The sequence below is a fragment of the Ranitomeya imitator genome, chromosome 1 (genome assembly GCF_032444005.1).
Source record: "Ranitomeya imitator isolate aRanImi1 chromosome 1, aRanImi1.pri, whole genome shotgun sequence".
In the NCBI taxonomy this organism is placed as follows: domain Eukaryota; kingdom Metazoa; phylum Chordata; class Amphibia; order Anura; family Dendrobatidae; genus Ranitomeya; species Ranitomeya imitator.
In genome coordinates, this window is record NC_091282.1 from 232,743,178 (window position 1) to 232,758,026 (window position 14,849).

Genomic DNA, 14,849 nt, shown 5'->3' on the forward strand with positions numbered 1-14,849 from the left:
GTTCTCACCCACAAAGCTCTCCACAGTGCGGCCCCCCCCTTACATCTCCTCCCTCATTTCTGTCTATCGGCCTAGCCAACCACTGCCCTCTGCAAACGACTTTCGACTAACCTCTGCACTAATCCGTACCTCTCACTCCCGACTCCAAGACTTCTCCCGTGCTGCGCCAATCCTCTGGAATGCTCTACCCCAAGATATTAGGACCATCCACAACTTGCATAGTTTTAGGCGCTCGCTCAAAACTCATTTGTTCAGAGCGGCCTATCATGTTCCCTAATCAAACTCATTTTATGTTTGTGTGTGTGTGTAGCCCATTCAGTATCTCCATCTACCCCCCACTCCATGAAGATGGCTGGACCATCATTGTAAATACATAATTGTAAATACACACCTGTACTTTGTATCTCCCCCACCTCATTGTAGATTGTAAGCTCTCACGAGCAGGGTTGTCTTATTTTGTCTTATTTTGCTTTATTACTGTATTGTTAACATTGTTACCTATGACTGTTGTGTTTGAAACTGTTAAACTGTAAAGCGCTGCGGAATATGTTGGCGCTATATAAATAAATATTATTGTTATTATTATTATTATTATTTAACCCCTTTCCGACATCGGGTGTAATAGTACGCCGATGTCGGACTCCTTCCCTTTGATGTGGGCTCCGGCGGTGAGCCCACATCTTTCCAGGGACATTTCAGCTGTTTTGAACAGCTGACATGTGCCTGCAATAGCAGCGGGTGGAATCGCGGTCCACCCGCGGATATTAACCAGTTAAATGCCGCTGTCAATCTGAGAGTGGCATTTAACAAGCGCTTCCGGCAATCGCGCCAGAAATACGTGCATCGGTCACTAGTGATGAGCGAATATACTCGTTACTCGAGATTTCTCGAGCACGCTCGGGGGTCCTCAGAGTATTTTTTAGTGCTTGGAGATTTAGTTTTTATTGCCGCAGCTGAATGATTTACATCTGTTAGCCAGCATAAGTACATGTGGGGGTTGCCTCATCACTATCGGTGACCCCCGTCATGTGATCCCGGGTCACCAGTGTGTTGGCATGACGACAGGAGGTCTCTTGGAGACCTCTATGGTTGTCAGTGCTGGCTTACTGTGAGTGCTACCCAGTGGTCGGCGCTCGTAGCAAGCGAGTAAATCTGCTATATGGAGGCGAATCTGATCATCGCCTTCATGTAGCAGAGCTGGTCGGGTTATCGCAGCTCCTAGTCTCCCATGGAGACTATTGAAGCATGGCAAAACTACTAAAAAAAATGAATAAAATTCATCGCCACCCTTTCCCCCCATTCAAAATGAAACAAAAATTAAATCAAACATACAACTACCGTATATACTCAAGTATAAGCCGACCCGAGTATAAGCCGACCCCCCCCCTTATTTTGCCACAAAAAACTGGGAAAACTTATTGACTCGAGTATAAGCCTAGGGCAGGAAATGCAGCAGCTACCGGTGAATTTCAAAAATAAAAATAGATGCTCCATACCGTTCATTATGGCCCCATAGATGCTCCATAGAAAGCTGTGCCACATATAATGCTCTGCAACGTTCATTATGGCCCCATAGATGCTCCATAGAAAGCTGTGCCATATAGAATGCTCTGCACCGTTCATTATGGCCCCATAGATGCTCCATAGAAAGCTGTGCCATATAGAATGCTCTGCACCGTTCATTATGGCCCCATAGATGCTCCTTATAAAGCTGTGCCATATAGCATGCTCTGCACCGTTCATTATGGCCCCATAGATGCTCCATAGAAAGCTGTGCCATATAGAATTCATTATGGCCCCATAGATGCTCCATATAAAGCTGTGCCATATGTAATGCTGCTGCTGCAATAAAATAAAAAAAACAAAATCACATACCTCTCTTCGCTCAGGACGCCGGCGCTTTCAATATTTACCTACTCCTCGGTCGGCTCCGTCTCCAGCACTGACTACGTCACCGCGCCCTCTGACCTGAGCGTCACTGCCAGAGGACGCTGGAGACGGAGCCGCACCGGAGCGAGGAGCAGGTAAATATCGCGCAGCGCTCCCCTCCCCGTATACTTACCTGCTCCCGGCGCGGTCCCTGCTTCTCCCGGCGCTGCATCTTCTTCCTGTATTGAGCGGTCACAGTTACTGATCATTGCAGTCATGAATATGCGGCTCCACCTCTATGGGAGGTGGAGCCGCATATTCATGACTGTAATGAGCGGTACCATGTGACCACTCAGTACAGGAAGAATCTGCAGCGCTGGAAGAAGCAGGGACCGCGCCGGGAGTAGGTAAGTATAATTACACAGCCCCCGCCCCCCCCCCCCCCTTCACCTGCCGACCCCTGGGTATGACTCGCGTATAAGCAGAGAGGGGGACTTTCAGCCCCAAAAAATGGGCTGAAAATCTCGGCTTATACTCGAGTGTATACGGTATTTGGTATTGCCGAGTTCAGAGTCGCCCGATCTGTCAACAAAAAAAAGGATTAACCTGATCGCTAAACGGCGTAGCGCGAAAAAGTCAAAACGCCAGAATTACTTTTTTTGGACACGTGACATTCATGCAAGAGCGGGCGATCAAAAGATCGCATCTGCACCAAAATGGTATAATTAAAAATGTTCGCTCGGCACGCAAAAAAAATAAGCCCTCACCAGACCCCAGATCACTGAATAAAGTTTGGAATTTTTTTTTCACCACTTAGATAAAAAAGAACCTAGACATGTTTGGTGTCTATGAACTCATAATGACCTGGAGAATCATTCTGGCCAGGTCAGTTTTAGCATTTAGTGAACCTAGTAAAAAAGCCAAACAAAAAACAAGTGTGGGATTGCACTTTTTTTGCAGTTTAACCGCACTTGGAATTTTTTTCCTGTTTTTCTAGTACACGACATGGTAAAACCAATGGTGTTGTTCGAAAGTATAACTCGTCCTGCAAAAGCAAGCCCTAACATGGCCATATTGACAAATAAAAAAGTTATGGCTCTGGGAAGAAGGAAAGTGAAAAAGAACGCAAAACTGAAAAAAGCTCCAGGAGTTAACCCCTTGGCATCACAAACGGTTATGGCCTTTGTCAGGCGTCTTCTCTGTGTAAGGCTAGCATGGCTGTTACATTGCAATTTGTGTGTTGCAGTACATTAGGCGAACAATCAAAATACATAGCATTCAAATCCCAGTGAGGGCTAAAGTAATAAAAGTAAAAAATAAAGCACCTGCGGCTGTTAGAGGAGGTCCTGGCTGTCAGAGCTATTATCTGATGTGTATGAGGTGGGCTTACTCTGCGAGCCTGCTCCATACACCGGCTCCCAGATGTGCCATACATGTTCCTCGTGTATCGGTAAGGTAACTTGCTGATGGAAACATTCACTTCATCTGCTTCTGTTCCAGCGGGGTCCCTTGTTGTGTTTTTTTTTTTTTTTTTTTTAACAATAGGAAGTATAAGGTGCATAGGTGTACATTCACACTGTGGCCATTCAACTGACAGAACCCAAGGAAAAAAACAAGCAAATGCCTTGTAGTAAAAAAAAAAAAATGGTTAAACCTACGCTGCAGTGTTAAAGGGACTGTCACGCGAACCAAGTACGTTTTACTCTTATACAGGGTGGGCCATTTATATGAATACACCTAAATAAAATGGCAGTGGTTGGTGATATCAACTTCCTGTTTGTGGCACATTAGTATATGGGAGGGGGAAATTTTTAAAGATGGGTGGTGACCATGGCGGCTATTTTGAATTTGGCCATTTTGGATCCAACTTTATTTTTTCCAATCGGAAGAGGGTCATGTGACACATCAAACTTATTGAGAATTTCACAAGAAAAACAATGGTGTGCTTAAATTAACATAACTATATTCTTTCATGAGTTATTTACAAGTTTCTCTTTGTATACAGCCATAGACATGTCGCAGAGATTAACACGTGAGGAGGAGATAGAAATTGTGTTGATGTCTGGTGAACGCAGTACCTGGGTCATTGCAGCAGATTTGAATGCAAGACACCCTACGCAAGAAAGCTGTCACGATTCCCATATTATTTAACTGTATCCATATAAATGGCCCACCCAAAAAAGTTTGACTCATCACTGAACATAATATTCTAAAGATTTTAATTTATAAAGATTTCAGAATAATGCAATGAATACACAGGATTCGGTCGGCCGGGCGCGACCAATCAGTGAAGCCAGGGCCGGCTCCAGGTTTTTGAGAGCCCCGGGCGTAAGAGTCTCAGTGGGCGCCCCCCTTATCACATACCATGATGCACAGATACAGCAGAGAAATATAGCACAGCCCACGTAGTATATAGCACAGCCCACGTAGTATATAGCACAGCCCACGTAGTATATAGCACAGCCCCCGTAGTATATAGCACAGCCCACGTAGTATATAGCACAGCCCACGTAGTATATAGCAGTGTGGGCATCATGTCCCTGTTAAAATAAGAATTAAACTAAAAAATATTTATATACTCCCCTTCCGGCGGCCCCCGGGTCCAGCCCAGGCGTTTAGTGATGCTCCTGCCAGGTCCGTTCCCAGTGATACTTTGCGGCAATAACCCGTAATGATGTAGCGGCTCATCTGGGGTAATCTACGTCATCTGGGGTCATTACTGCAAAGCTTTACTGGGACCGGAGCATCGCGAGGAGCAGGAAAAGCTGCCGGGGACTCCGGAAGGTGAGAAAGTCACGATTTTTTTTTAACATCTTTTTACTATTAAAAATCTAATTAGTAGTAAAAAGTGAAGCGGTGTTTAATTCCCGCCCCAATATCGCTGAATGGTCGCGCCCAGCTCGGCGCGACCATTCAATCAGCGACGCGGGATTTCCGTTAGACAAACAGACGGAAGTGGACCTTAGACAATTATATATGTAGATATATACACATATACAGTACAGACCAAAAGTTTGGACACCTTCTCATTTAAAGATTTTTCTGTATTTTCATGACTATGATAATTGTACATTCACACTGAAGGCATCAAAACTATGAATTAACACATGTGGAATTATATACTTAACAAAAAAGTGTGAAACTGAAATTATGTCTTATATTCTAGGTTCTTCAAAGTAGCAACCTTTTGCTTTGATGACTGCTTTGCACACTCTTGGCATTCTCTTGATGAGCTTCAAGAGGTAGTCACCGGGAATGGTTTTCACTTCACAGGTGTGCCCTCTCTGGTTTAGTAAGTGGGATTTCTTACCATATAAATGGGGTTGGTACCATTAGTTGTGTTGTGCAGAAGTCTGGTGGATACACAGCTGATAGTCCTACTGAATAGACTGTTAGCTGCATTTTTCTTGCCATAATACAAATTCTAAGTAAAGAAAAATGAGTGGCCATCGTTACTTTAAGAAATGAAGGTCTGTCAGTCCAAAAAATGGGGAAAACTTTGAAAGTGTCCCCAAGTGCAGTTGCAAAAACCATCAAGCGCTACAAAGAACCTGGCTCACATGAGGACTGCCCCAGGAAAGGAAGACCAAGAGTCACCTCTGCTTCTGGGGATAAGTTTATCCGAGTCACCAGCCTCAGAAATTGCAGGTTTACAGCAGCTCAGATTAGATACCAGGTCAATGCCGCACAGAGTTCTAGCAGCAGACACATCTCTACAACAACTGTTAAGAGAAGACTTTGTGCAGCAGGCCTTCATGGTAAAATAGCTGCTAGGAAACCACTGCTAAGGACAGGCAACAAGCAGAAGAGACTTGTTTGGGCTAAAGAACACAAGAAATGGACAATAGACTAGTGGAAATCTGTGCTTTGGTCTGACGAGTCCAAATTTGAGATCTTTGGTTTCAACCACAGTGTCTTTGTGCGACGCAGAAAACGTAAACGGATGGACTCTACATGCCTGGTTCCCACCGTGAGGCATGGAGGAGGAGGTGTGATGGTGTTGGGGTGCTTTGCTGGTGACACTGTTGGAGATTTATTCAAAATTGAAGGCATACTGAACCAGCATGGCTACCACAGCATCTTGCAGCTGCATGCAATTCCATCCGGTTTGCGTTTAGTTGGACCATCATTTATTTTTCAACAGGACAATGACCCCAAACACACCTCCAGGCTGTGTAAGGGCTATTTGACCAAGAAGGAGAGTGATGGGGTGCTATGCCAGATGACCTGATGGTTTGGGGTGAGCTGGACCGCAGAGTGAAGGCAAAAGGGCCAACAAGTGCTAAGCATCTCTCGGAACTCCTTCAAGATTGTTGGAAGACCATTTCCAGTGACTACCTCTTGAAGCTCATCAAGAGAATGCCAAGAGTGTGCAAAGCAGTCATCAAAGCAAAAGGTTGCTTCTTTGAAGAACCTAGAATATAAGACATATTTTCATTTGTTTCACACTTTTTTGCGAAGGATATAATTCCACATGTGTTAATTCATAGTTTTGATGTCTTCAGTGTGAATGTACAATTTCCATAGTCATGAAAATACAGAAAAATCTTTAAATGAGAAGGTGTGTCCAAACCTTTGGTCTGCACTGTGTGTGTGTGTATATGTGTGTATGTATGTATGTATGTGTATATATATATATATATATATATATATATATATATATATATATATATATATATATATATATATATATATATAGTTTGTTTTTTTATTTTTTTATATTTTGTGTGTACACAAAAAAGAAAAAAAAATATATTTATTATTCGTTATTTTTGTGTTGCACAAAAGATCATTTCACCCTATTAACAAGCGTTTTCTGATTGACAACCTGTTTACACTGAAAGATGATTGTGAAGCGAGCATTTTAAGGAACCCTCGTTCACTATTAGTGTAAATGTACAGTATCTCTTTAGTCTGGGCTCGTGTGGTGCGGTCTGGTCAGTCTGCTGTATGTGTGGGGAATTTTATACAATGTTAGGCCTGTGTGGAAAATCACTTACACATTGACTTAAGAAGTAAATAATCTTGAATATATAGTTGAAGATGACGACGAATAGGTAGATGGTTATAGCCTTACATAGCATACATTCATGTGCTAATTGTCCTGTGACTTTTTCTCTTTTAGGTACTGGCCTTCATGCCAGATGTAGCATGATCCAAACTAGGGGCTGAAAGGAAGAGTGACATTACTATCCCATCCAAAATGAAGAAGGGACTGCTGAAGGATCCTGACATAGCGGACCTCTTTTGCAAAGATGATCCAGAGACCTTATTTGTCAATCTGCATGAGATTGGACATGGCAGCTTTGGAGCAGTGTACTTTGTAAGGAGATTTTCCATAATTAGATGGTATATCATAGAACGCAGTGGTGTAGTCCTTCTCCTCCAAAGTTTATCTATGTAAGATTGATGGTGCGGGATATTAAATGCTGAAATACTGCAATCAGTCTGTTCTGTACACACTAACATTCGCATCGCTCCAAGTGAACAGATTCTTAGTAATTCCAGAACTCGTGAGCTGGATGACAAGAAATGGCTAGGAGTAATCTCCAATTTACCATTTGAATTTATCAATTCAGATAGACAAAACATGGATGACAACACGACTTCCATCACTTCTAGCTATTTATTCATGCCTGTTATTTTATGAAGAAAGTCATTGATGCTTTTGTTATATACTTTAAGCAGATATTGTATGTCGTGCTGACCGTATCTTTAATATGTTTTTTTTTAATCTAGGCTACAAACTCCACAACGAATGAAGTGGTGGCTGTTAAAAAGATGTCCTACAGTGGAAAGCAGATGAATGAGGTAAGCACCGGTCATCCAGATCTCCTCCACTTGTTGTGAGAATGGTGACTTGACATGGCTTTTACTGTCTCCCAGAAATGGCAGGACATACTGAAGGAAGTCAGGTTTTTACAGCAGCTGAAACACCCGAATACAATAGAGTACAAGGGGTGCTACTTAAAGGATCATACAGCATGGGTAAGTAATGGAGAGCAGTAATGTAAAACTTGCCGCTAAGTTTGCCATACACGTGAATATGTAATTAACAAGTTGGGACGATGTGTAGAATATAAAGAAATCAAGAATGCAATGAGTGGAAAGTCTTTTATGGCCATATGTTATTGACCGCAGAACATAGAATACAGATCAGAAGGGGAAAGTTATTTTTATTTTTTTTTTTTTTATCCCAATTAAATGGAAAAGTATCTAGAAATTGGCAGGAACGTGTCTCAAAAACGTTGGGACAGGACCATGACTACCATTGTGCGTATCCCCTCTTATCACAGTAGTTTAATATCTGGCAAGTGTAGAGACTAATTGCAGATGTTTTGGGAGAGGAATGTTGTCTCGTTCTTATATGATGTTATATTCTAGCTGCTCAAGTCTCCGGGGTCGTTTTTTGGCGGGTTTTTTTCTTTCATAGAATCCCAAATGTTTTAGCATGCAGGCGGCCAGTTGATCATCCCAACTCTTCTGCTGTGAAGCCATGTTGTTGGGAAGGATGCAATATGTGGTTTAGCATTATCTTTCTGAAATATGCAAGACCTTCCCTGAAATAGTGTGGATGGGAGCATATGTTCTAAAACAGGGGTCTCAAACACGCGGGCTGCCTACGGCCCCCAAGGCTCAATTGTACGGCCTTTATATGCCTAAACTCATGAGAGAATCTTGTACAGGGAGTCAGGGGACCACCGATGCTAGCGCTTGGTTTCAGTTGAATGTATGTCAGAGGACACAAATTCAATTGAATTGTATTGCTGCGCCGTGACAGGCTCCCTGTACCGCAATACCGATACCAGCCATCAGCCAATCAGAGGCCAGCAGCTGACGGAATTGTGCCCATCGCAGCAGCACATCACGTCACTGCCATGTGCCTCCCCAGCTGGGGAGGAGGAAGAGGACGCCATTTGCCGAGAGGTCAGGTAAGCAGTTTTTTTGTTTAATGTGTACAGTTGAAAAATTGTTTGCCCCTTCCTTACTTACTATTCTTTTGCATGTTTGTCACACTTAAATGTTTCAGCTCACTAAACAAATTGAAATATTAGACCAAGATTAACACAAGTAAACACAAAATGCAGTTTTTGAATTAAGGTATTTATTAAGGGGATAAAGTGATTGCTGCTCTCCTTAAGGGGAACCTGTCACCCCGTTTTTTCAGTACGAGATAAAAATACTGTTAAATAGGGCCTGAGCTGTGCATTACTATAGTGTATTTTTACACCAAAAAAGAGACTAACTTCACAAAAAAGGCCAATAAAAATATAATTTTTATTAATGGACAATAATAAAAACACAGTAATATAACATACAGCTCATAGTGAGAGATAGGTAGGCAAGTACAATACGGCAAGTACAATTCCGTATTGTACTTGCCTACCTATCTCTCACTATGAGCTGTATGTTATCATTAGTAGGTACATGATTAATTGCATAGGGACACTTGTCTGGATATGTATAATACTAATTGTAATGATTTGTTTGGAGCCTCTGGATTACCCACCTTTTGTTCTGTGTTTGAGGTGTCCCCTCACCAATATTACTGTGTTTTTATTATTGTCTATTAATAAAAATTATATTTTTATTGGCCTTTTTTGTGAAGTTAGTCTCTTTTTTGGTGTATCTATATTGCCCTTCATGGCCATTATACTGGAATATAATTAGGTGTTACTATAGTGTATTTTGTGTACCCTGATTCCCCACCTATGCTGCCGAAATAACTTGCCAAAGTCGCCGTTTTCACCTGTCAATCAGGCTGGTCAGGTCATATGAGCGTGGCGACATCGCTGTTTCTTACCCCAGATCTTGCATATCTTTCCATTGGTGGCGTAGTGGTTTGCGCATGCCCATCTTCTGAATCCACTGGGCAGGAGAAGAAAAACGCGCGATGTTCGCTATCTGTGGGGGCGGCCATCTTCCCGAGGCCACGCGTGCGCATATGGAGTCCTCTGCTGCCGGGGCTTAAGGAAAATGGCCGCGGGATGCCGCGCGTGCGCAGATGGAGATCGCGATGGCCATTTTCCTGAAGCCGATGGAGGCTTCAGCACCAGATGCAGGGGACAGCGCTAAACTTTAGCGCTGTCTCCTGCACGGTGCGTGTGGTTCCCAGTGGGCACACGCACGTGTGCCACAGAAACGCAGGCGCACACGGACACGGATAATTCCGGTACCGATTTTTCTGGTACCGGAATTATCTGGTCGTGTGGGACTGCCCTAAAGCATAAAATAAGTGTAGTTTATCACATCTTTGGGAAGTGGAGTTCAACTTCCCTAGCCACGCCCAGGGCTGATTACTGCCACACTTGTTTTCAATTAAAGGGAACCTGTCACCCCCAAAATCGATGGTGAGGTAAGCCCACCGTCCTCAGGGGCTTAACTACAGCATTCTCTAATGCTGTAGATAAGCCGCCCATGTAACCTGGAAGAGGAGAAAAAGACGTTAGATTATACTCACCCAGGGGCGGTCCCGCTGTGGTCTGGTCAAATGGGTGTCTCAGGCCTGCTCCGGCGCCTCCCATCTTCATTCCATGACGTCCTCTTCTGGTCTTCACGCCGCGGCTCTGGCGCAGGCGTACTTTGTCTGCTCTGTTGAGGGCAGAGGAAAGTACTGCAGTGCGCAGGCGCCGGAAATGTCAGAGAGGCCTGCGCACTGCACTACTTTGCTCTGCCCTCAACATGGCATAAAGTACACCTGCGCTGGAGCTGTGGCGTGAAGACCAGAAGAGGAAGTCATGGAATGATGATGGGAGGCGCCGGAGCGGACCTGAGACACCCTTCGGAGCAGGACCGCCCCTGGGTGAGTATAATCTAACGTCTTTTTCTCCTCTTTCAGGTAACATCGGCGTCTTATCTACAGCATTTTTGATTGCTGTAGATAAGCCCTTGATGACGGTGAGCTTACCTCACCATCGATTTTGGGGGTGACAGGTTCCCTTTAAGAAATCCTTTAAATATGACCTGCCTGACAAAGTGAGGAAGACCAAAGGTTCCTCAAATGCTAGGCCTCATACTGCGATCTAAAGAAATTTAGGAACAAATGAGAAACCAAGCAATTGAAATCTATCAGTCTGGAAAAGGTTAATAATCCATTTCTCAAGCTTTGGGACTCCAGTGAACCATATTGAGAGCAATTATCGACAAATGGCAAAAACATGACAGTGGTGAACCTTCACAGGAGTGGCCAGCTGACCAAACTTACCCCAAGAGCTCAGCTACGACTCAGCCAATTGGTCACAAAAGACCCCACATCAGCATCCAAAGAACTGCAAGCCTCATTTACCTCAGTTAAGGTCCATGTTCATGACTCTACCATAAGAAAGAGGCTGGGCAAAAATGGTCTGCATGGCAGAGTTGCAAGACGAATACCAACTTGAACTTTTTTGAAGGTTTATGTCCCATTACATCTAGCATAGAAGGGTCTAAGGGGTAAGGGGTAGTTGTTTCCATTTGTTAAATTTTCACTGAGTTCCAACAACAGTTATTTAATGTGCGGCCACTTTAGGAGAGGAAAGATAAATTATTGAAAATGCTATGCATCGTACAATATCCAAATGGTCAGAATTAAGGGACAGGGCAAACCTCAGGTTTAAGGAAATGAGTTAGTAAAATAAAGAAAAATTTTATTTGATTTTCTCTAGTAGCCTTCCACGACAGCCACCAGGAGGTTGTCTCCATTCCCTAATGGGGGACAGGAAGCACAAGAGGTTAAAAACCCCTCCCACCTCCCATTAACCAGTGTCTTTCCTGTCCCCCATGGGGCATGGAGAGGTTCCTGGTGCGCTACTGCGGCGGCTCTAGCAGAGTACCTGAATCAGATCTTTCGCCGGGCACTTATGGTCGGGTCCTCCGCGGCTTCCTCCTGCTTTGTGTCTCCCGTCTCCTCCGGATTCTGGGACCGCGTTCCCGGTCCTCCTGCGTCCTCTCGCGGGGACAAAGCTGGCCGGTGAGCCCACCCGGAGGCCTCCCTGAGCTCTCCGGCGTCTCCCCCTCCAGCGCGCGCTGTTCGGCGACCCGGAAGTCAGTGGCGCTCCACTTCCGGGTCGGCGCTCCTGCACAGGAGCGACACAAGTCCAGAGCAATGGATTACCGAACGGCGTGCGAGGCACGCTGCATCCTCGCACGCCTGCCTGGGACTGCGGAGGGGGAGGGGCGGCTAATTGCACACGCTGGTTGCAGACTTATTTTCTATATAAGCTGCGAAGACGTCTCAGGTAAGCCTGCTGTAAGCATGGACTCGTCTTGCCCTGCAGCTGCAGAGCCCAGCTCTCCTCAGGCCCTAGTAAGTACGGCAGAGGGTGTCCCATTTAAAGGTACATAATATACCTTTTCTTACACGGCTTCCTCTCTCATTGCAGGGAGTCAAGCCAGGCCCTAAAAACATTACCAAGCGTAGATGTGCTACCTGTAATGCGAAAATGCCACCAGATTGGGAGAAAAAGTTATGCCAACCTTGTACGGATAAAATCGTCAGAGCGGAACACCCTTCTTTGATTGATGAAATCCGCTCCTTGGTTAGGCAGGAGGTTCAAACCTCCTTGGCTACACTCGCCCCACCTCCACCTCCGCCACCATCCTCACCTGGTCCATCTCTCCCCAAAAAGAGGAAAATCCAGGAGTACTCTGAGTCAGAGTCTGAGGAGTCCTATACGTCCTCCTCTGTCAAGTGGGAAGACACGTTACCCCATAAATCTGCGGAGATCAGGAAATACCTTTTTATTCAGTCGCCATGACAGCACAACGAGGGGATCCGCCCTTCAGGGACAGGAAACCTCAGACATAAAAAGGGCGGCACCTCACTCCCCCGCCAGTTGGTTTCCTGTCCCTGACAGTGGAACCTCTTCAGGCAGACCTTTTGAAGAAGGTTGAAGAAAGAAGTCTTCCCACTCCTGACAGGCCGGATCAGGTAGCGGGGGTCCCCTGCCTCGGCCTAGTCAGGAGGCCGGTAGCACCACACGGCAGGGGGACTGTTAGTGTCGGTGAGAGCAGGAGGAAGCAACCCCAAGGGGTTAGCTTCTAGGTGTCACATTACCTTGTGAGTATATGCCGCCGTGTCTACGTGGCCTCTGGGGTCTGTCCACTCCTGCCTTGGTGGTCCGTCTTGGCCGGAGGACGCTGCCGTCCTCTGTTCGGCGCGTCTGCCCTCGGCGCCGCAGCTGTGACCGGAAGGGGCGTGTCCGGATGACGCAGCGAGCGGCGCCGGGCGGTGGCGCGGCCGCGCACGCGCGGTAGCGTTCTTTCGCCGGCTAATGGCGGCGCCCAGGGGCAGGGGGAGGATACTGGCCGCAGGGAGTTCGGCGCTCAGCGTGGGGCACGGCGTGCAGTGGCCAGAGCCTATCGGTAGTTAATACCGATCGTTGACACCTGGAGGAAGCCCTGCTGACCCCCATCCGGGGGTGGTACCCAGGGGGATGTATTTAAGAGCCGCACAGATGCCCATCCTGGTTCCTGTCCATTTCCTAATGGAGTCACCGGAGGGAACTCCGCAGCTGTGCGGTGAACAGCAGCAGCCTTTGGAGCAGCCACAAACAGGAAAGTCTCAGAGAAGCTCCCAGCGGCGTTCCAGTGGCAGTAGTCGTGCTGGTGGAGCTAAAGCTGCTCAGAGGTCCACCAAATCCTCGGGCCGTAGGAATTCTCCGGCCAAAGAGGACCCCCCGATCACGGTACCGTTTACTTCAAGGATGGGTAAGTGAGCTACGTGAAAGTACGCTTTCTGATTGGTGTCCCTCCTTGTATTCCCTCTCTCCTTATTTAGGGGAAAAAATGTGCTTCCAAAGCTAAACATAGGGAGTGTGCCGTTTGTACAGAGCCTCTCCCAGATGGGCATAAAAAGAAGCTGTGCAGATCCTGCATACAGCACTTAATCGAAGAGGAAGCCCCTGACCTGACGTCTACCCTTAGGGACATGGTCAGACAGGAGATCAGGGACTCCTTAAAATCCAGTCCTCATAAGAAACAATCTAAGAAGAGAATACTAGGTTCATCCCCTGTATCACAGATGGATTCCGATAGTGTGAGCTCGGATTCTCATCCATCATCTTCATCATCAGAGGACGTAGAGTCTAGCCGAACATGTCTATCATTAGATAGGATTAATCATCTGGTGAAAGCTGTCAACAACACCATGGGGATTGAAGAGACTCAGCCAGAATGCTCCATTCAGGACATTATGTTCAGGGGCATAGACCGTAAATCCCGAAGGGTTTTTTCCTGTGGTGGAGAAAATCAAGTCTCTGATTATGAAGGAGTGGAAGAAGCCCGAAAGAAAGGGGTCACTTCCGCCAGCATTTAAGAGAAGATACCCGTTCGAGGAAGAAGCTTCAGCTTCTTGGGACAAAGTCCCGAAGTTAGACGCAGCAGTGGCCAAAGCATGCAAAAACTCTTCTCTTCCATTTGAAGATTTAGGTAACTTAAAGGACCCGCTCGATAGAAAGGCTGATGTGTTCCTTAAAGGAGCTTGGGAGACTTCTGCGGGATCCCTGAGACCGGCAGTGGCGGCTACTTGCACAGCTCGGTCCTTGATGGTGTGGCTAGGCCACCTGGAAGATCAACTTAAGGATAAAGTTCCTAGAAGTGAAATCCTATCATCTATGCCCATGATCCAAGATGCTGCAGCCTTCCTTTCGGATGCATCAGCGGATTCGGTCAGGCTGGCCGCAAGATCCTCAGCCTTATCCAACGCAGCCCGCAGAGCACTTTGGATTAAATGTTGGCCAGGTGATTTACAAGCTAGGTCAAGACTATGCGGCATCCCCTGTGAAGGAGTTCATCTGTTCGGTCCGGTACTTGATGAGCTGCTTGAGAAGGCGGGCGACTCTAAGAAGCGGTTCCCTCTATTAAGAAAACCTTTTTATAGGCGTGACTACAGCAGGGGATGGTCTTATCGCCGCAGATCTGATAGAGAACCAAATAGAGATTCATCCAGATATTACGGCAGCAGCAGAAGAAGAGAACAGTTGGCGTTGGAGTCAGAAGTT

General features: G+C 45.9%; 1 protein-coding gene across 6 annotated transcripts in view; it reads left to right on the forward strand.

Annotated features, from left to right (window-relative positions):
* Window positions 1-14,849, forward strand: part of TAOK3 (TAO kinase 3) — a 308,043-nt gene that overhangs the window by 112,037 nt on the left and 181,157 nt on the right. For all 6 annotated transcript variants that reach the window (XM_069754530.1, XM_069754547.1, XM_069754558.1 and 3 more), the window contains 3 exons: window positions 6,995-7,192; window positions 7,609-7,680; window positions 7,756-7,857. In XM_069754530.1, the coding sequence (XP_069610631.1) occupies window positions 7,073-7,192; window positions 7,609-7,680; window positions 7,756-7,857 (294 nt within the window). In that variant the 5' untranslated portion in view covers window positions 6,995-7,072. The remainder of the gene's footprint in view (window positions 1-6,994; window positions 7,193-7,608; window positions 7,681-7,755; window positions 7,858-14,849) is intronic.